The sequence below is a fragment of the Protopterus annectens genome, chromosome 3.part1, assembly GCF_019279795.1.
Source record: "Protopterus annectens isolate FY-2018-M chromosome 3.part1, PAN1.0, whole genome shotgun sequence".
Taxonomy (NCBI): Eukaryota; Metazoa; Chordata; order Ceratodontiformes; family Protopteridae; genus Protopterus; species Protopterus annectens.
In genome coordinates this window covers 449,843,332-449,865,832 of record NC_056732.1, presented here as the reverse complement: position 1 = coordinate 449,865,832, position 22,501 = coordinate 449,843,332, and the positions used below count along the sequence as shown (strand labels likewise).

The following is a 22,501-nucleotide window of genomic DNA, read 5'->3' as shown; positions in this document are numbered from 1 at the left end:
CAGTTTAAAACTATCATTCCACCATTATTGTTCGTCTTTCGGCTTTTCCCGGTTAGGGGTCACCACAGCGGAACTCCGGTCCACTAATGTTAGGCAGTAGAGTTTTACGTGCTGGCTTGCCAGGCCTAATGCACAACCTTCCACGAAGGAAGGCCCGTTCACGCATGTCGCCACACAGAAGATGCTCTGAGGATCGAACAGGCAACGTCTAACTGTGAGGCGACAACGCTACCGCAGCACCACCACCGCAGTATCATTCCACCATTATACAGTGGATATAAAGTGTACACACCCCTGTTAAAATGCCAGGTTTTTGTGATATAAAAAAAAATGAGACAACAATAAATCATTTCAAAACTTTTCCCACCTTTAATGCGACTTATAACCTGTACAATTCAATTGAAAAATAAATCTGTTAGGGGAAAAATATAAAAAACATACAATAAGCTGATTGCATAAAAGTGTGCACACCCTTAAACTAATGCTTTGTTGAAGCAACTTTTGATTTAATTACAGCATTCAGTCTTCTTGGGTAGGAGTCTATCAGCATGGCACATACTGACTTGGCAATATTTGCCCACTCTTCCTTGCAAAAGCACTCCAAATCTGTCAGATTGTAAGGGCATCACTTGTGCACAGCCCTCTTCAGGTCACCCCACATATTTTCTATTGGATTTACGTCTAGGCTCTGGATGGGCCATTCCAAAATTTTATTCTGGTGAAGCCATTCTTTTGTTGATCTGAATGTATGCTTGGGGTCATTGTCATGTTGAAAGGTGAAATTCCTCCATCTTCAGCTTTCTAGCAGATGCCTGAATGTGTTGGGCCAAAAGTGACCGGTACTTGGAACTGTTCAAATTCCCCTCCACCTTGACAAAAGCCCCAGTTCCAGTAGAAGAAAAGCAACCCCAAAGCATGATACTGCCACCACCATGCTTCACCGTGGGGATGGTGTTCTTTTGGTGATGCAAAGTGTTGTTTATGCACCAAACGTACCTTTTGGAATAGAGGTCAAAAAGTTCACCCTTGGTCTCATCAGACCATAGCACATTTTCCCACATGCTTTTGGGAGACTTGATGTATTGTTTTGAAAATTTTAGCCGGACCTGGATGTTTGTGTGTGTCAGAAAAGGCTACTGTCTTGCAACCCTACCCCATAGTCCAGACATATGGAGAATATGGGAGATTGTTCTCACATGTAGGACACAACCATTACTTGTCAGAAATTCCTGCAGCTCCTTCAGTGTTGCTGTAGATCTCTTGGCAGCCTCACTGACCAGTTTTATCTCATCTTTTCATCAATTTTGGAGGGACATCCAGTTCTTTGCAACGTCACTGTTGTCCCATATTTTCTCCACTTTTAGATGACTGTCTTCACTGTGTTTCATGGTATGTATATCCAATGCTGTGGAAATTTTTTGTACCCTTCTCCTGACTGATGAGATTGATGCTTTGAAAGCTCTCTGCGAACCATGGCTTTTGTTGTAAGAGGCAACTGAGTAAATGTCAGGAAAATCCTACTATGAGAGCTGAACTTTATTTGGGGTTAATCAGAGTCTCTTAATTGATGGCAGGTGTGTACCCAAGAAGACTGAATGCTGTAATTAAATCAAAAGGTGTTTCAACAAAGTATTAGTGTAAGAGTGTGCACACTTACGTAAACAACTTATTGTACATTTTTTATATTTTTTCCCCTAACAGGATTTGTTTTTCAATTGAATTGTACAGGTTATAGGTCACATTAAAGGTGGGAAAAGTTTTGAAATGATTTATTGTGGCCTCGTTTTTTATATCACAAAAACCCGGCATCTTAACAGGGGTGTGTACACTTTTTACATCCACTGTATAAAGAATTAAAACCAACGAATGTGACATACAATTTATGTAAATGGAAAAATGTTAACATGGTTTGCTTTCTTTTCAATTAATGTAGGTTTGTCTGTATCCTAATGGAAAATTTAATAAAAATGTTTAAAAAAAAATAGATATTCATTTTTGCTAACAAAAAAAGTCTCCAGTGTAGCACAACTTCAGACTTAGTGTTTCTAGTATGGATGGCTTGAGGAGGATGCAGGGCAGTTTTGCTAATGCTGCAAAGATGTATGCGGCGAGGTTTCCCAATTTTCAAATTCTGCACACACCATGTTTCAATTGAAAAAATACATGATTTACAGTGATTTCATTATTTTCTATATTGTTCTTCCAGACTTTGGATTATAGATGTTAACCCATTTTAATACACTATGATGATCTTTACAAGACGAGCCACTGTGCAGAAGAGAGACTGTCATTGGCATAATGTAAACATTAAAGTGTGAAAATACCAGATAAAAATAATATTCATGGAGAATTGGGTTGAGATTTAAAATTACAGGTACAATTTGCAGTTATCAATACCAATAACAAAGTGCACGCCTTACTCTGATACTAGGAAGATCAGAAAGCAAAAAGATCCATCTCCACACCAAATGTAGGAATTCATGTGCCATAAAATTACAGGTACAATTTGCAGTTATCAATACCAATAACAAAGTGCACGCCTTACTCTGATACTAGGAAGATCAGAAAGCAAAAAGATCCATCTCCACACCAAATGTAGGAATTCATGTGCCAGTAGTGACATTACAGTACAGCAATGGATGGGGAGTGCTACATTCCTAAGGTTAAACAAAGGGCACATTTTGGCAAAGCTGGTATAATTTAGCAGGTTGGGAAATATACTATGGCATGTACAGAAAGAGTGGAGGAAAATCCCCCCATTCCAACTACACTGGGCCCTCGATGAAAAGATGCTATGGATGTAGTGGGACTAACCTAGCTAATCTGTGTGTAATGTGTATCTGAGATCTGGGCAAGCTGGGAGCCTGTGCAAGGCATTCTTCCTCGCTTCTACTTATTTAATTGTAAACTTCAGGCAACCACTGGTATGCTGGTCAGGTATGAAGAATGCGAAATACTACAGGGTACCTATTACTAGCTTCTCAAAATGCCTACATCTACTGTGCTTTGATGACAAGTCATCAATGAGAAAATCCTCAAAATATGTATTTAAAATGACAAGGTTCATTGCTCTGCAGAGTTAAAACCAGGGGCATGGAGTAAGAATACGTTATCAAGTCTATTAAAGGAAAGGTGCACATGCAGTTGCAGGATACGATTTATACATTAGAAATGGAAGGCACGGCAACTGATAAATCACCATACCTGCAACAAAAGAGGACAGCCATTTTTCAGTACAGAAGTCTGCAATTTCTCTGTACAGAAGTCTGCATATCTCTGCGACATTGACAGCAGACACATGGCTGTTAGAAGAGAGAAATGATTTGTTCCATGTGCTTAATTTATCAAGACTTCATACAGTTTAATAAAGTTCCTTTACAATTGTAGTTTGCACGTCAATTAGTGCAATTTGGTACATTTGTGTTTTGATAAACATAAGCCCCCACCCACCCATCCATGCTACCATCTTCTTGTATACAAGCCTGAAAAGGTCTGCGGAGTCTATTAAAAGTGTCAAAGCAAGAGGAAAGGAGATATCTTTCAGGGGAAAGCTAAAGGAATTGATAAAGATAGATGTATTAAATGTTGGGTAACTCAACAAGATACAATAAAACCTCCTAAAATTTTGTCAAGGAGGTACAAAGGGACACCACCATTTTGAAACTTCATGCAAATAACCCATGGTAACTAAAGCATAAAAAGGATGAAGTGAAGCAGGGAAGGGAATTTTAAGGTAAGGAGTAAATAGGATGTGGAAATGTGAAGGGAACGCAGTATGTGACAATTCAGTAGGTCAGATGCTATTTTCTTTTTACCACTGATTTTCTACTGTAGTCCTGTTTATAGGATAAGTTGAGCATGTCAGCATTATTTCAAATGATAATGTACACTTTAGTAAAACACTATTGTGTCAAGAATTAAAGCAAATTTCTGTTCATTCAAATGCCTAACCTGCCTGTGGGACAGATGCCAGAGACCTAAGCATGTATGTAAACAACCTCATTCCCTTCGGGCTCTTTCTACTTTACAAAATTTACATGTGAAGTACTATTTTTATACACACTGCAAGGAAACCTGAAAAAATATCTAACAGAAGAAGTATGACATTTTAAATTTGTTACAATATGAAAAAATGTAACATTGTTTAATTCAAACATATTACTAAGAGTAACAAAATACAGTAGACATAAAAAATATACACACCTTGGTAAAATGCCAGATTTTTGTCATATACAAAAGAGAGATCACAATAAATCATTTCAAAACTTTTCCCACCTTTAATGTGACCTATAGCCTGTACAATTCAATTGAAAAACAAACAAATCTGTTAGGGGAAAAAATATAAAAAATACAAAACGTACAATAAGCTGGTTGCATAGGTGTGCACACTCAAACTAATACTTTGTTGATGCACCTTTTGATGTAATTACAGCATTCAGTCTTCTTGGGTACATACCTGTCATCAATTTCTGATTGTTCAGCTGTCCCAGTAGGATTTTCCTGACATTTACTCAGTTGCCTGCTACAGCAAAAGCCATGGTTCGCGGAGAGCTTACAAAGCATCAAAGGGATCTCATTGTTGAAAGGTATTCGTCAGGAGTAGGGTACAAAAAAATTTTCACAGCACTGGAAATACCATGGAACATAGTGAAGACAGTCACCAAAAAGTGGAAAAAATATAGGACAATAGGGACGATGCAAAGAACTGGACATCCCTCCAAAATTGATGAAAAGACAAGAAGAAAACTGGTCAGGGAGGCTGCCAAGAGATGTACAGCAACACTGAAGGAGCTGCAGGATTTTCTGGCAAGTACTGGTTGTGTATAAAATGTGACAACAATCTCCCATATTCTCCATATGTCTTGGACTATTAGGGTAGGATTGCATGATGGAAGCCTTTTCTTACACAGAAAAACATCCAAGACCGGCTAAAATTTGCAAAACAATACATCAAGTCTCCCAAAAGCATGTGGGAAAATGCGTTATGGTCTAATGAGACCAAGGTTGAACTTTCTGGCACAATTCCAAAAGGTACGTTTGGCACAAAAACACTTTGCATCGCCAAAAGAACACCATCCCCAAGGTGAAGCATGGTGGTGGCGGTATCATGATTTGGGGTTGCTTTTCTGCAGCTGGAACTGTGGCTTTAATCAAGATGGAGATAATTTTGAACAGTTCCAAATACCAGTCACTTTTGGCCCAAAACCTTCAGGCATCTGCTAGAAAGCTGAAGATGAAGAGGAATTTCACCTTTCAACACGACAATGACCCCAAGCATACATACAAAACAACAAAAGAATGGCTTGACCAGAAGAAAATTAAAGTTTTGGAATGGCCCAGCCAGGGCCCAGGCCTAAATCCAATAGAAAATTTTTGGGGTGACCGGAAAGGGCTGTGCACAAGAAACGCCTTCACAATATGACAGATTTGGAGTGCTTTTGCAAGGAAGAGTGGGCAAATATTGCCAAGTCAATATGTGCCATGCTGACAGACTCCTACCCAAGAAGACTGAATGCTGTGATTAAATCAAAAAGGTGCTTCAACAAAGTATCAGTTTATAGATGTGCACATTTATGCAATCAGCTTATTGTACATTTTTAATTTTTTAATATTTTTCCCCCTAAAAGATTTATTTTTCAATTGAATTGTACAGGTTATAGGTCACATTAAAAGGTGGGGAAAGTTTTGAAAGGATTTATTGTGGTCTCATTTTTTTATATCACAAAAACCTGGCATTTTAAGAGGGGTGTGCACACTTTATATCCACTAATATATATCCACTGTATATTTTATATATATATGTGTGTGTGTATGTGTATGTGTATGTGTATGTGTGTGTGTGTGTGTGTGTGTGTGTGTGTGTGAGAATGGATTTAAGTTAGAGAAACTTCAGGCAAGATGTGGCAATTATGTTGAACTTCAGGGAGAATATGTTGAATATCTTGCAAGTTTCATGGCTTCAAGTCATTCCCTTCTTGGTCGGGCTTAGAACTTTTCAGCACCCCCAAGTAAAACTGCTACTTTGCAGTTTAAAAATTTTAAAATTTTTTGAGACATGATCAGCTTTCAGCAAGGAATATTACTTATAGGTGGGGTCTGAAACTTGATTTGCAACAGTGAGGATGTATCTGGGGGACCTGGAGGCGAAAATATAACAAGAGAGGGCAGACTTCTGAAGAAATGTATGACAATATTTGGTACAAAAGAAGTGGATTCAGTAATAAAGGACAAACAGAATTTACAATATTATTTCCCAAGGTACAATAATTGGGCTAGACTAGTCAAAACTTAGACTTCAAAGGAACATGTGCTTTTAATTAAAAGCTTTGACACATCCAATAATTACTTTAGATCATATGACAATAACAAATAAGATAGAATTGTGGGGTAATGAAGTAAAAGTGAGACAATGGCACTTCCCCCTTACCTGTCAAAAAACAAAAGTGGATTTTAAAAATAAAGAAAAATAGACAAGATTAAGAAGTAACAGGAATTTTTTTAGAGGGGCCAACAAAGGTTAAAGTAAACATGAAGAGGTGCAACTGTAGAGTGCAACTCGATGATATGCATGTGTTTAGAAGGAATGCTGTTAAGCAACTGTTTTTGACAATAACTCCAGAGCACAAAAACCGTTAACATGACGACTTAGGCAATAGAAAGAAGAAAGGGTTGTTGCCAAACTAGGGAGCGTATAACAAGAAAAATAAAACCACAGATCTTGTATAGGTACTAAAGATATTTTGGAATTTTTTTGAAAATTTATATAAAGCCGAAACATGTGGAAATATTTACGGAAGACACAAGTGTTCCAAGGTTAGAGGTAGATGATGCTCAACAATTAAACACACAGTTGAGGTACGAGGAGATGAGATAAAAAAAAAAAACATGATATACAACCAATCTGCAGGAAAGTCTCAAGGAATAGATGGTATTCCTGTGGAAGTTTGGAAGCTAGGAGGAAAAAAGTGACAAAGATCTGGAAGGTTTTGTTTAACAGTATTTTAAAAGGAGTGGAAGCACCAACATCCTGGAAGAAAGCTGCAGTGGCTGTAATACATAAGGATTGGGAAGTCCCATCCGACCCAACTTTATACAAGCCCATTTCAATTTTAAAAGATGATTATGAAGTGTTTTTGTCTATAATAGCTAAACAAATGGCAAAGGTGCCACTAAAATAGACAGATATGGATCAATTTGGCTTTGTGGAGGAGAGGCAAATATATGACAACATTAATAGAACAATGACGATACAGAGAGAAGCACAGTGTAAGAAAACACCATTGCTAGGTTGCAGAGAAAGCATTTGATAAGAGTACATTTTTTTTTGAGTACAGCAATGGAAACATTTGCATTTCCTAATATGATAAAGTTAATTAGGAGGATATACGAGGGATTGGAGGTAAAAATTAAAGTGGGATGCTTCCTCTCTGATAAGTTGTGTTTGAACAGGGGAACCAGGCAAGGGTGTCCTCTTTCCCCCTTTGTTGCTTGCTTTATATTTAGAGCCACAAGCAAATCAAATAAGGGACTCAGAAATTCTAAGATATAATTTGTATGGTAATGAAGAAAAGGTGTCTATTTGCAGATATTATTTTGGAGTGGAAATTTTGAGACAGTTTAAAGTCTTTTCAGAACATAAAATTAATGAAGATAAAACAAAAGCTACAGCTGTATGTACCCAGACATGAACTGGTTCATAAATGCTCATATTTATGGGAACATGATAAAAAACATATTTAGGAGTATGGATTAAAATGACTCTATTTTAGCAGTTAAAGATATGTGGGAAGGGACTAAACAAATAATACAAAAATGGAGAAACTGAAATCTCTTGTTTATAAAGACAGCAAGGTACAAGCAGTGAAACTGTTTTATTCCCCTTTAGTTTTATATACAGGTCAGGCATATTTTTAATCAACCACAGGAGAAGTTGTAGACAATAATAAAAAAAGAGTTGAAAGAATTTATCGTGGAGAGGAAGACAGCAAAGGTCAAGTGGGATAAGCTGATCCTTATAACCAAGAGTGGCAGAAGCATCAAGAATATTAAATTGAAGTAACACTAGGAGACTACAGACAAAACGTCACACAAATCAAACATGAAATAATAAAAACAGGAAAAATCTTTAATTCATTAAAGCATTTTCATCACAAAATAAGGACTTCATCAGAATAAACAGAGTAACATCACTTCGTTTTATACTAGTCCATTAATTAATCATCAAAAACAAAAAATCTAGCAGCGTACAAAAGTCTCACTAACTGATTGCCCAGTATGAAAATTGGAAAAAAAAAAAAAAGACACTGCACTCAACAAAACAAACAAATAACAAATCATGAATAAATTTGGACCCAATACATTTACTGCATAATTCCCAAGCAGATAAAACATGTCTGATAGGCTAAAATGTAAAATGGTAAAACATGAACCATGTATTACCGAAAAATGCACAACAGGAAAGGAAAAACTTCCTACAAAAGTAATAGTTTTTCATCAACTCTTTCTATTAACAATTTCTTTAAACTATAATTCAAGGTAACCTGCAAACCTTGCTCTTTTGTAGTTCAGTTTAGCAGAATGTATTTTTTAAAATGGGATGCAAGGAAACACACTCATTCAAACTGGGTTGGGAAGTAGCATTCATTCGAACTGACAAAGAACCTCCTTATAGTCCAATTTAGTTTCCCCACTGACTTCCCCAGGATCAATACTGACTTTCTCCAATATCACAAGCTTAAAATTCTTAAAGTCTTTATATAACTGACCATGCTTAAAAGGGCGCTGTTACCGTGGTACTCAAATTCTTTTCCTTAATGGTCTTTCAGTTTTGCCCATGTAAATACTAGGGTAGACTGAACAAATAGCAAGACAGATTTGCCCAGAAGTTGAATGATAAGACAATGCAGATTATGAAACTGGACAAAGGGGAAGGTACTATTATTTATGATTCTATTTATAACTCTAGTACAATGTTCAATATTTTACACAGCACTGAAATACACATTCCAGTTTATAGGAATGAGGTTAATAATGCCTACAATAAAATCAATTTGACTCGAGGAATTCATTTTAGATAAGAAAAATCAAACTGTCTCAGAAATCCTATTACGATTTCCAAACTGGTAATTCATACGATTTTTGGGCATCCCAAGATTTACAGAGATATTTTAGACAGACAGTGGAGGCACAGGCTTCTAAAACAATACTCATTAGCATTTTTTGTTGCTAGACTCCTTAAACCTTTTTTTAGTACACGGAATCATTTGTTGAAAGATTCCAAAGGCTTTCTTCGGAAGCTTACTCCAGATGTTTGGACTAAAAAATTAGGTTCTCTCAGTCCTGCTTAAAAACCTCAGCTTTGGCCGGCTAAGAACTTGCTGTATTCAACTGGACGTATAAGAGAATTTAAGTACCTTTATCTGCACTTTTGTTTTCAAAAAAATACAGTATTTAAATTGATTTTAACTGTGTGTTGCAGGAATATTAACTGAACTGGAAGTTTTGACTCTGCTCTTCAGTTAGTCCCACCCACTCTCCCCGTTTTTGTTTTGGTGTTAATCTTAGTGGCCTTGAAACTGCCCGCCCCTCTTGTAAATTTGTGTTTGGATACTTCTTCTGGGCCCATCTCATTTGCTCACTCAACTGAGTGCAGTGAGATCATATTCTGATTTCAGGTACTCCTACTGTGTACAAAGAGAGCATCTGGGAAACAGAAAAAAAAATTTAAGCTTGTTTCCTGCCTTTCCTGTTAAGTGGTATAGACTATTTGTAGGCTTCTGAGCCCCCAAGCCCTTCTGTGTTGGAGGGAAACCTTCTAGCTTAGTTTTTTTTTCTTATAACTAGACAGTTTTCTAGTTTCAGCACTCAAATCTGTTTCTTTGATCTCAGCACTTGTTCAGAAAAAAAAAAAAAAAAATTTCATCTGCTTTTACTGTACTTGTGTTTCTACCTACTTTATTTTACTTTTGCATCATCTTAAAAGTACTCAATTGTATTCATTACTGCTTGGTGTAACTCATTCTAAGCCTTTTGGTTTAAACACTTGGGCTTCGGACCAGTTGTTTTGCACTGAGAGGGTTTGTGGTCTGCACTGTAGTGGCAGAACAGGTAGCTTACATCCTTCTAGGTTGGGAACTGCTGATTGAGGGCTCAGTGTCTGTTGTTCTAAAAGTGTATTAATTCTGGTTTAAGCACTTGGGCTTTCAGGCCAGTTATTTTACATTAAGAGGGTTCGTGGTCTGCACTCTTGTGGGAGGAGAGGCTGGACTCTGCCCTTCTGAGCTGGGAATATCTGGTTAAAGGCTTATAGTGCATGCATATCTGAACTGCTTCTTACTGAAGTTGGTGCGCCTTGTTTGCTGTGGCATAGACTGGATTCGGGCCTGCTGGATCTAGCTTTGTTTGTGTAACTTGAGCACTAATCTAGGCATTCTCTAAAGTATTCAATTGTATTTATTACTGCTTGGTAGTAACTTGATTAAAGTGTAGCTATCATTCTAAGTCTTTTGGATTAAGCACTTGGGCTTCAGACCAGTTGTTTTACATTAGGAAGGTTTGTGGCATGCACTGTGGTGGCAGGACAGGTAGCTTTCATCCTTCTAAGTTGGGAACTGCTGATTGAGAGCCCAGTGTCTGTTATTCTTAAAGTGTATTAGTTCTGGTTTAAGCACTTGGGCTTCAGGCCAGTTATTTTACATTAAGAAGGTTCGTGGTCTGCACTCTTGTGGGAGAAGAGGCTGGACTCTGCCCTTCTGAGCTGGGAATTTCTGGTTAAAGGTTTATAGTGCCTGAATATTTGAACTGTATCTTACTGAAATTGGTACACCTTGTTTGCTGTAGCATAGACTAGATCCAGGCCTGCTGAATCTAGCTTTGTTTATATGCTTGTTGTTTGTTTGCTTGTTATTTCCCTGGAACGCTAATTCCACCTAATATGCGGCTTCTCAGCGCTTCTGTGGATACTGTACTTATTTCCTTGTTTCACTTGAAAGAAAGTTACTGTTTGTCGTTTTTGCATTTAAGTTACCTGTAACACATTGCACTTAAGTTACCTGGCACTTGCTCGCTAAAGCAATTATATAAGTCAGCACTAAAAATTAAAAGCACTACACCCTCACTCCCCACTGGCCCTTGTTTTCAATTAAGGAATTCCCAATATTATTCTAGCATGTCCAAAGGTCAGTTGTCAATCTCCTCTCCGGTCCAGCTGGTGAATCTGGGAATCTTGAGGCAATGTTACAACTGCCTCATGTACACAGACAACCCTCTCCTCCTCCCAACAAATTCCAACACATGTGAGAGATGCAACCATATAGCCAAACTGGAGGCTAAGCTCTCTCAACTCAGTACTGGCATAACCAGTCAGGAGGAGAAGGAAACCACACTCACTACAATTCCAGTCTCACATAGACCTACCACGACAGCAAACCAAACACATAATCACACAAAAACATACTCGGAGGCTCTAAATAAAGATCTGCCTAAGCAGCAGAGACCTCCAAAGCAGACACCCAAGCAACCGCTACCCCAAAACAAAACACGTGCAACACATATCTCACAAAGCCAGTGTGCCGAACAGTCACAGCCCTTAAGACTAAACAACACACCTGATACACTTGTAATAGGTGACTATCGTCAGGCACACTGACGTCCCGCTCACCAGGCTGGACAAGGAGAGGGTCACGGTGAGCTGCCTGTCGGGCGCTAGGATCCGCCACATAACACAAGCACTCAGGTCACTCCAAGGCAAGTACAAATATGACTCAGTCATTGTCCATGCTGGTGTGAATGAACTGAGATGGACTACATGAAAAGAGACATAAAGGAGCTCTCTGAGCATGTAGCCCAGGCCGGTATGACCCTGACCTTGAGTAGCATCTTACCCTCACCAAGAATGATGCCACAATATGAAGACAAGATGATCAATTTCAACAATTGGCTTAAGTACTGGTGTCATTCAAAGGGGATCCAATGCCTGTCAGCTTGGGATGATATGCTCGACAAGCCACAACGCTTCGCTAGGGACGGCTTGCACCCATCACCCCTGGGCTTTCAGATATTGGCAAAGGCTCTTGCTACCCCCATAGTGCCTTTTTTAGGCAAGGCTCAAAGCCAAACCCACCTCCATAGGTATCACAAGGGATAAGAAACTAAGAGTAATGCTACTCAACGCCAGAAGTCTAAACCTCAAGATGCACTTTTCGAAACTCTCCTTAGCATGGAGAACATCGATATCTGTGCAGTAACAGAAACCTGGTTCAGGGCTCCCGAGAGCACCCCAGCACTACCAGGTTATACCTCATACCATGCTTTTCGGCCCAAAAACTTGGACCGAACCACAAAAGGAGGGGGAGTATCGATATTCATCAAAGATACCCACACCTCCGGGTTGGTGGCAAAGCACGAAGCATCAGAGGCTATCCATGTGCAACTAACAGTGGGTAAAACTGCCTTCCAGTTTATAGCCTGCTACAGACCACCCTCCCAAACCCAGGAACCCCACTCGGCCTTTCTGAGAACACTGGAAAATATGAAGGTCTCTCCAAACACCATTATATTGGGCGACTTCAACTACCCAAACATAGACTGGGAGCATTACTCTAGCTCCAACACCCTAGCCCAAAGGTTCCTAGAATTTATAAACTCAAATGCTATGGAACAACTTGTTACCACTCCCACAAGAGGGAAAACATACTGGACCTGATCATCACCAACATGGGGACTCTATGCTCCAGACCAGAAGTGTATCCCTCACTGGTAAGATCAGACCATAAACTAATCTTACTGGATATTCACAGCGACCCCAGCCCCTGCCCAGAAAACCACAGTGAAAAACTTCTCTAAAGCAAATTTCACACTCCTCAAAACCGAGGTGGAATCCTTCAAAGCCCCCGGGCCTGTGGAAAATACAGCCCAGACCGCAGAATCCTTTATAAACGCATTCTATGAACACCTTCAGGAATGCATGGATCATGCGATCCCAAATAAAACCAAGACCCAATCCTCCAAAGGCAGACGTCCTGTCTGGTGGACCCCAACCATAAACAATCTATACAATAGACGGAGGAAGCTACTAAATGATAGAGCAAAATCCCAAAAAGGGAAGGCATCACTGATCAGTATTAGCAAAAAACTACGGGCACTCATAAAATTGTCTAAGGCCAGCTTCAAGAGAAAAATTGCACAGAACACTAAGGAAAATCACAAGGCTTTCTTTAGTTATGTTAGGAACCTGGGTGGTAATTCCCAGATATGCTCAGAATTAGTCCAAAATGACAAAAAATACACTGAACCCACAGACATTGCCAACATCCTAGCTGACAGGTTCAGCGCAACTCCCCCTCCCACCAAAGGGCAAATATCTATCCCAGCAGAGTGCTGCCCCCCCTGACATCTCAGATGCTCAGGTAAGAGCCGCCCTCTCCAAAGCAAAAAACACAGCATCAATGGGACCAGATGGTGTCCCGGGCTGCGTCCTACATGAACTCCAAGAAGAGCTAAACCCAAACATAAAACTACTGTTCAATCTCAGCCTTACTACAGGATATGTGCCCAAAGAGTGGCGTACAGCAACAGTGGTCCCGCTCCATAAAGGTGGTGCCTCAACGGATCCTGGAAACTATTGCCCCATAAGCCTGATTAGCTTGGTCTGCAAAGCTATGGAAAGGATCATCATGGACCTCATAAATAAAGATATTGGGGATCTACAGACACTGGATCCAACCCAGTTCAGCTTTGTTAAGGGCAGATCCTGCCTCTTAAACCTGGTTGATTTCTTTGAAACAGTCACCAAGGCCATTGACGAGGGGAAGGTGGTCCACACAGCCTACCTGGACCTCGCAAAAGCCTTCGATACAATACCCCACTCGGGCATTATAGACAAGCTCACCAGCTTAAATATAAACTCCTATGTCACTAGATGGATTGCAAACTGGCTCAAGGACAGAACCCACATGGTTAGAATTGCTGGAGCCATGTCAGACTCCAAACCAGTTACAAGTGGTGTCCCACAAGGCTCAGTCCTGGGACCTCTCTTGTTCGGTATATATTTCTCGGAGGTACAGGCCAACACGGAAGGACTGTGGCTGACCAAGTTCGCAGATGACTGCAAACTGGGCGCCATAATCGACTCTCCAGCTGACACAAGCATCCTCCAAAAGGGCCTCATAGAAACAGACAACTGGTGCCAGAGCCATGGCCTCAAGCTAAATGCCAAAAAGTGCACAGTCATCCCCTTTGGCAAAAACAAAGTGCCCACAAATTACCACATAGGTGGTAATCCATTAAGTACAGAAAAAGTAATTAGGGACCTGGGGACCCAAGTTGATAGCAATCTCTCATTTGACAACCACGCGGCCAAAGTGGTTAGAAAAACATTTTATATAGCCCACCTAATCATGAAGGGATTCACATCTAGATCAGGGGAGGTCATCGTGCCTCTTTACTCATCCCTCATCAGGGTCATAATTGAGTACAATGCCCCTTTTGGGATGCACCTTACCAGACACCTGCAGCAACTGGAAAGACCCCAAAAGTACCTCACCAAGAGGATCAAAGGGCTCAAACAGATGCCATATGCTGCCCGGTTAAAGAAACTCCAGCTCTACTCAGTGGCATACCGCCTGTTCAGAGGCGATCTGTGCCCGATGTATAAAGCCATGTCCAACCCGGAATTAATGGACATGCTGCACCTCAGAAAATCCAAATCCCATCGAGCTATGCGCTCGAGAGACTTGAACCTCAGCACTGAAATAAATAGGACATGCTGGAGGGACAGATTCATAACCCAGAGGCTCCCTTCACTCTGGAATAAAATCCCAGTCCAGGTTAGGCAGAGTCCCTCATTGACTCTCTTCAAGAGGAATCTTGATGAGTGGATGGGAGATCGTAGGTTTACCCCGGGTATCACTTCTGTGTCACTGTTAAGACAGAGGCACAGTATACTAACCTCGAAAAAGGGCATAGCAAAATAAATTTAAAATGGGTGGCGAAAGCCAAACACATTCTGGCTAGGCTTATAAATGCCCTAGGGCAGATAGCCTAGTATGAACCTATGATATGATTGACCATTTTACATCAATACCTGTGGATGAGCGGTTAGACTTATTCAGTGAGAGTTAGAGTGATTCGATTAAATTGTTAATGGAGATGGCATCATTCTTGGTTCTTAACAATTTTACACTTTTTCAAGGGTGAAATCTTTAAACGGTGTTGCTATGGGGTTTGCTTGTGGCCTGACTTATGCTAATTTGGTTGTGCTGGCATGGGAAAAAAGTGTGTGTTTAAATGTGATTTTTTTTTTTTTAAATATTTCAATTTATATTGGAGATTTCTGGATGATATTTTCATTGTGTAGGAAGATCCAGATGATGTGACTATGGATTTTGTCACTTATTTAAATATTACCAGCTTTTTTGGATTTACTTTTAACTTTAACAGATATGGTAATAATTATTTAGATGTTTCTATTGGACAATCCAAGGAAGGCTTTATATGATTTACAGGAAGGCAGCATTTAGTAATTCGTTTTTGCATTTTAAAAGTTTCCACCCTCTTAGTTTTAAGAGATGACTGTGGATCTGACAACAAATGTGCTTCTAAACTCATTAGACCAGTACCATTAGCAGTAACTCTTGGATGCGTTGATTGTAAAAGTTTCCATAACTTGTTGTGGTGTAAAGACATGCAACTTTTTATTTTGGTCTGGTCACTTACAAACATATTTAATACATTAATTTTTCTTTGGAAAACAACTTTCCTACTGAAAGGAAACTGCACTACCTCCAATACTAAAACAATATGATGATGAGCAGGAAAATTAATGACTTAATCATCTTTCATCAACAGTATCCAAAACATTCAAAAGATTATTAGTGAATCAGTAATAGAATATTTGGAGAACAGGATTTTTTTCAAAACAGATTTAGGGAGGAATGCCTTCCCACCACAGCTTTAGTCTCCTTCCTGGAAGATGCTGGCAAAGTTAATGATCGGTCCAAAGCAGCTATGACCCTTCGTACTTAATTTCTGAAATGCAATTTCATTAGTCACTGAGAAAGTATCTTTAGAAAATTTATCGTAAGTATTACTTTATTAGCTAAAATACATCTGGTCCTATTTAACTTGGGAGACCAAACACTACAAAAACCTTTTACCAAGGCAAGGGTGTACCCCAGGGCTCCACTGGTGGAGCAAAGTTATTCTTTTTAGTTCAGATCACTATTACAGATGCACACCTGTCATCATCTATCACCATTTATGTCAATGATATGATCTTGCTTTGTGCATATGACAGTTATTTCAGTAAATTTGTCTCTGCAAGTTTACAAGTTTGGGCTACTAAGCATCATTTAAAAAATTAATGTCAACAAAAAAATCTATGGCTGATTTATGAAGTGATCTGACAGAAATATTATATAAACACTGGCTCACTCTTAGTTCAATGTTCTTCCCAAATATCCTTTCTAGGGCTATTACTCAACCCTTGGTTGAAATTCAACTTACAAGTCAATAAGATCTTGTCTGTCTCTTATTACCACAGACTTTTTTTATTTTATTTTTTTTACAATAGCATTTTTATAAAAGTTAACTAATGAAGTTCGGAAATTCTTAGATCCTACTTTTCCAGTACCAGTGCTGGGTTATTTCATAACTCTTTATTAATGCTTTTCTGACAGCAGTTTGAATAAAAAGTATACGTTTTCTGGGTTTTCCAATAACCTTGATCATAAAAGTGTGCACACAATCACAAGTGGTAAAATTACAATACACAAAAAAATCCATTATTCTGAAATGGGAATTATTCTATTACACCACGTCTAAGGCAACAAAATCTGCTCTTTATAAATATGTTTTACATACCTAAAATCTTTTTAATGCCATCTCCCTACTTCATATTTAACGACTTTCAAAAAGTTTTCTAAAAGGTTTCCTTGGAAATTTTTATTATTTTTTAATGCAACAGTAAACTTACATTCTAATGAGTGATACTTGGCTGTCTTGTCTGAAAGTAGGTTGGTCCTAACACTTCCCAAAAAAATAAATAAAAGGCTACTAAAAGGAAAGAACAATTATTGGAAAAATAACTGGGAAAAAAAAAAAAAAAATCAACATTTGACTTGTATTTAGCTATGTACAACACACCATGCTCTACTAATTTTTTTGCATTTACTTTTATAGGTTCATATTGGCTAACGATCACCAGGGTCTTTACCAGCCTAGCCATCCAACCTATCCCAGTATTGTCCCAGAGTTCCTTGGACACCTATACGGTGAGGTATGTCAGTAAGGACATAGCTAAGGTTTATGTGCGTGTGTGTGTGTATAGGGGGGGTAATTTAGTTTGGTTTAATTTACTTACTGTCGACTTCTGTCCCACTAAGACATGAAGGCCAAGCCAGTGGTGAATTGGCCATTTCCCATCTAGTGATCAAGGTTTCTTTTCAACTGGATCAGGGGTGAACACTGCTTCACGTGGATGGGAGCATATTTCATAGTGCGGGGATCCTTTGAGACACATACCGGTCCCACCAGCAGGTTCTATTTACATTACAAATGAAGTTCAGGTCCTTGTATCTAGTGTTACTGGTGATGGATCTTTTGCATGTCTGCAAGACGGACATCAGAGCACGCCTAATATGCTAAGCACAGATCGCCTCTTAGTAACCTGTAGGAGACTGAGTACAAAGATAGGACTTTAAGGTGATCAGTGTAGGACAGGGTATTCATACCCTGGATTCTCATACTTGGCAACCTTTGAGGGTGTCCTAACAGTTGCAAATACCTGGCTAGGTACATGCCAAAGGGGACATAAAGGGCTGAGTTGAATGATACTATTACTTCCTTGGACCTGGATGTCATACCCTTCTTTATGAGATGGGCGAAATAGAATGATTTTCTTACTATCTTGGCTACGTGTTGTCGAATGCCAGACTACTACATACGTTCCCAGATCCCTAACTACCAGGTCATATCTTAAAGGGTGTTTGTCCATGTATCGCTATTTTCCTGCTTTTGAAGTTAAAGTGCTCACTGCCTTAGAGGTTACCAAACTAAAAAGAAAGCTTTAAAATGCATACCATTAACTTTCTGTTTATGTGTGGCACATTACACAGTAACTTTGCTTACAAGAACTACAACAAAAAGCAGGAATCTACTTAAGTGCAAAAGGATACAAAGAGAATTCAAAGGCAGATGCATACAGGTGGCACAGAAAGCTACTTCCAAATGGCCGTGCAGACTGTGCAACTCTATCAATACTTATGACAGCCTGTTGCATGAAGAGGTAGAATGTTTGACCACAATTGCAGATGACTCAGATGCAAAAATAAACTTCACTCGTTAAATGGACTGCTCTGGGAAAGTCATGAAGCTTCTCACAGCTGGCCTGAGAAGGGGACAAATATATCCAGTTCTAGAGCATCTAGGTACTAGCACCACCATCATCATCATCATCATCAATTACCATATTGCAGAGTGGCTGTGGATGTCAAAAAGACTGCGTGTTCATTTGTAAAATGCATGTCAATATAAAGGTGAAAGGAAAATGCAAAAACAACCCAACGACCAATATGGGATATACTACCAAATCCCCCAGCTCACTCACTTAGTACTGTTCAGTATGAATAACATAGGTCTGTAGTTAAACCTATTTTGCTGGGAATGTCCACTTCACTAAACATTGCACCACGTTACCTTAGGTCTCCCTAAAATCAAATGTCCATAACAAAATAAATTCTTCATGAATAAATGAAAGGGAAGATGAAAACCCCATTACCAGAAGCCAAAAATTCTTCATGAATAAATAAAAGGGAAGATGAAAACCCCGTTACGAGAAGCCAAAAAAAGAATTAGTAATACAACAGGTAGAGTGGGGAATGATGCACATATTTACTATTTGCACTTGATTATCTGGAAAACCCATGTGGGCTAAACCCATTTTTAGTAAGGCCTACAGAAAAAAAACTCCATTATAATAGATAAATCTACATAGTCACAAGGTCTGATCATAGACATGGCACAGCGGTTTTATTTATTTATTCTTTGTTTACCTGATTCTTTAATAGTTTGTTACATTTGTCCATTTACCTTCCACTGAAAATCATACCTGCTTAGATTTTTTTAGTTTCTTTTTTGTGTATTTACCAAGTTCTTCTTAGCTCCTCCTAGCAGTCCTTTTATTTCACTCGTCTTTTGTTACCTGGATTACTCCCACCAAGCTAGTGGTGTCTTTAAAGGGGAGACCAGAGGTTATACTTCTACTACTACAGGAAATTTTGACCGGGACATCAGGGAATTTCCACACTCTTTTTGGGATCTTTAACATCCACCTAAATTACCACAAAATCAACATGTCCTAGTCACCAACTACAGTTGCGACTATCCTATCAGCTTTACACACAGCACTACAGAGTGCTCAATAATGCACAACTATTGTAAGGTTTAAATAAACTATGATTAGTAATCCACTCCCAGCTTTGCAGACAAGTACTGCTGCATTCCGATAAAAAAAAAAAAAAAAATTCAAACATGGTGTAGGCCATCTCCTACATCCAAAGCCTGACAATGCAGCAGAGTAACCCACTGAGAGTTTCAGCTTCTGGTCTCAGAAGTATAGGATAATATTCAAAAAACTGCCACTCCAAAGGTAAACATTATAAAAAGCATCATGCACTACATTGTTCAGGTCAAAACAGCAATTCCTTTTTTGCACAAATTCTTAATCTAACTAGACCTTTAAACCTTTAAGCATATGTTATGGAATTTTAAAGTTGCGATCTCATGTTCAACAGCAGGTACATCTTCAGTGAATGAAAAAAAAAAATAACACACTCAAAAATTAACTTGAAAATTAATTTTAACCAAATGCTTGATTGCAAGTCTGAAGGAAGTACACAAAGATAAAGGAAAACAGTATAAATAATATTCTATTCCACTTTTAACACACACCCACAATTCAGTTACTGCAACACTTTCTGCTCCTCTTGCATACTCAAAATAAGATTAAACAGCTAAATTACATAGAACAATCACATCTACTCTGTTTTTATTTTCATCTCAAAATGCTATAAATTAATAAGCAAGCAACATATTACTGTTTAAAAATATTGCCAATCCAGACTGCTATAAATGTAAAATGCACTCAGATATTACTGTCACTTCTGTGGAGTGGAGTGTTATTTATGGAAGTCTTACAGACTACATGCAGAATTATGTTATCCTTGGAATTCTGCACCTTAAGCATTAGTGTAAATCCACAATATTCAACATACAGTGTGAATTTCTCAAAGCTGCTCTCAGCCGACGTCGGACCCAGACTTTGGGGCTCTGGCCGATCGAGGGCTGCTGCCAGCAGGAAGAACCCTACAGTAATGACTGCAACAGTGAACCACGATGAACATCCACAATATTCAACATACAGTGTGAATTTCTCAAAGCTAATCTCTACAACTAATACAGCCTCGGTTATTCAACACACTCTTAGTGGGTTACTCTTATTGTGTTAAGCTGTGACTTGCTAAATCAGCAACCATTTCCTGACAGGCAAAAAAAACATACATCCATAATAGACAATTGTTAAAGGTACATTTCTATGACACAAATGTGCTTTCATATTAGTTTCAGACGCCATAATGGAAGGATAAACACAAGAAAGCTATTTTTAGAATGCACTCAGTGCTCAATGTCCATGTGGCCTGCTTTTCAGTTCATCACAGTACTCCAGTAGGAAGCCATATACTGCAGTGTCTAAAGCTGCAGCAATACAGTTGTAATCTGCAAGAACTCTCAGATCATCAAAGAAGGAATCCCTGCTACTGTATTTGCCATATCATGATAAAGCTAAACCCGCCCACACAACTGACACATTAATCTGTAGCGCAGCAACAGCAAATGGCATACAACTTTTGATTACTGCCTCTGAAGATCAAATCACACATTACAATCACAGCAAAAGTCAGTCCATTGTTACACACAACAGTTGCATTGCTTTAGGCACAAAACAAATAGCAAAAGACATGCTTCCGCAACAATGATAACACAATGCACTCTTAATCTATACAAATATGCAAAGAACGACAGTAAGCTAACACACGGATATAGGCAGGAGACTGCATGAAATGCAATAAATAAGATTTCTTATCCGTTCAAGAAGTGTGCAAAACATGCAGAAGAAAATGAAATCACATGTATGGAGAGGAACACTGATGTAAGCAGAAGCTCTATCTACTGTACGCTAAGACCAGATAGTATAAGACTCCGAGTGCATGGAGACTTATTATGCCAAATGCATGGCCGGAATAATACAAAAGCAATCTAATTATTTTCAAACCGACCAACTACTTAAAAATTCAGGACGGACACTTATAAGCAGAAAGCACTCGTCAGGTCTGTATGATCAGAAATCTAAAAGAGCACAGTTTCAGGCACTTAGGTTAAATGCTTGTCTGCTTGCTTCATATTTACACACAGCACCACCAAACCTATAAAATAATGATGATGATTGGCAATACACGTGTGCGTGAAAACGTACATATATTTAGTATTACTAAAGCTGCAAATAAAATAGCTATAAGGTACAAACAGTACTCATTACTTCATTTATACAAACTAATAGTTAGAAAGCAAGCGTCTCACTTTAAAAATCACAAGCAGAGAATGCTTCTAGTAAGGAAAACCCGATCCTTACAGTTTACCAAGCCAGGAGATCTAACCTGCTAGGATCTTCCTGCAACAACACTTTCCGCCTGCCCAAAAATACACCCCTGACCAATTCCACCATAATGATACTCATTAAACAGACTGGTGCAGAGAAAAAGATTGAAAACCTTACCTTCATCCTGCAGCTCAAGTTTTTCCAGCATGCCTTCCGTTGTGCTGTGAAGAATCTACAAAAAGAAAAGATCAAGAAGAAAGAATGAACACCGGCGAAGTCCAGCAGCAGTCACTTAAGAATAGCAGTAACCCAGCCCATAGGCCTTTCCTATCATACACTCACTCCCCCCACCACAGTCTACCGAACAAGATGTCGGTGCTCGATTTATTATGCCTAATTAAAAAATGTTTTAACACAAATCCTACAAGAATGCCGATGAAATCGATTACGCGTATCACTGTATTTTCTTGAATCTCACATGTGCAAAATAAAAGATTTACATATTTGCAAATCAAACAAAATATGTGTTTTATTTAAAGTGTATATGCATGATAAACAGCACAGCATCAGATGCATGTTCTACGTTTTTTTTCCCTGACCACAGGAGTGGAGAGAGGGACGGATATTCACCTTGATAGTGGTAAGTGCATCCAACACTTGACAATTGCTCCTCCATTTTTGTATACCTACTGATAAAAAGTATTTCTAGAGTTATAATCATTTGAACTGACAATCCACTGGCTAATGTTTCTCATACATTCACACAACCCCTCACCTCCACTAATGACTGGTCATCTGCAATGTATTTGTTAGCCTGCTGTCATGCCTATTTAATTTTTTTGCCCCCTT

The 22,501-nt window shown here is 38.8% G+C and overlaps 1 protein-coding gene across 1 annotated transcript in view; it reads right to left on the bottom strand.

Moving 5' to 3' along the window:
• The window catches only part of PRKAG2 (protein kinase AMP-activated non-catalytic subunit gamma 2), a 3,182,689-nt gene that overhangs the window by 1,344,792 nt on the left and 1,815,396 nt on the right, over window positions 1-22,501 (bottom strand). The window contains 1 exon segment of the mRNA XM_044066896.1: window positions 21,830-21,884. Coding sequence (XP_043922831.1) covers window positions 21,830-21,884 — 55 coding nt within the window.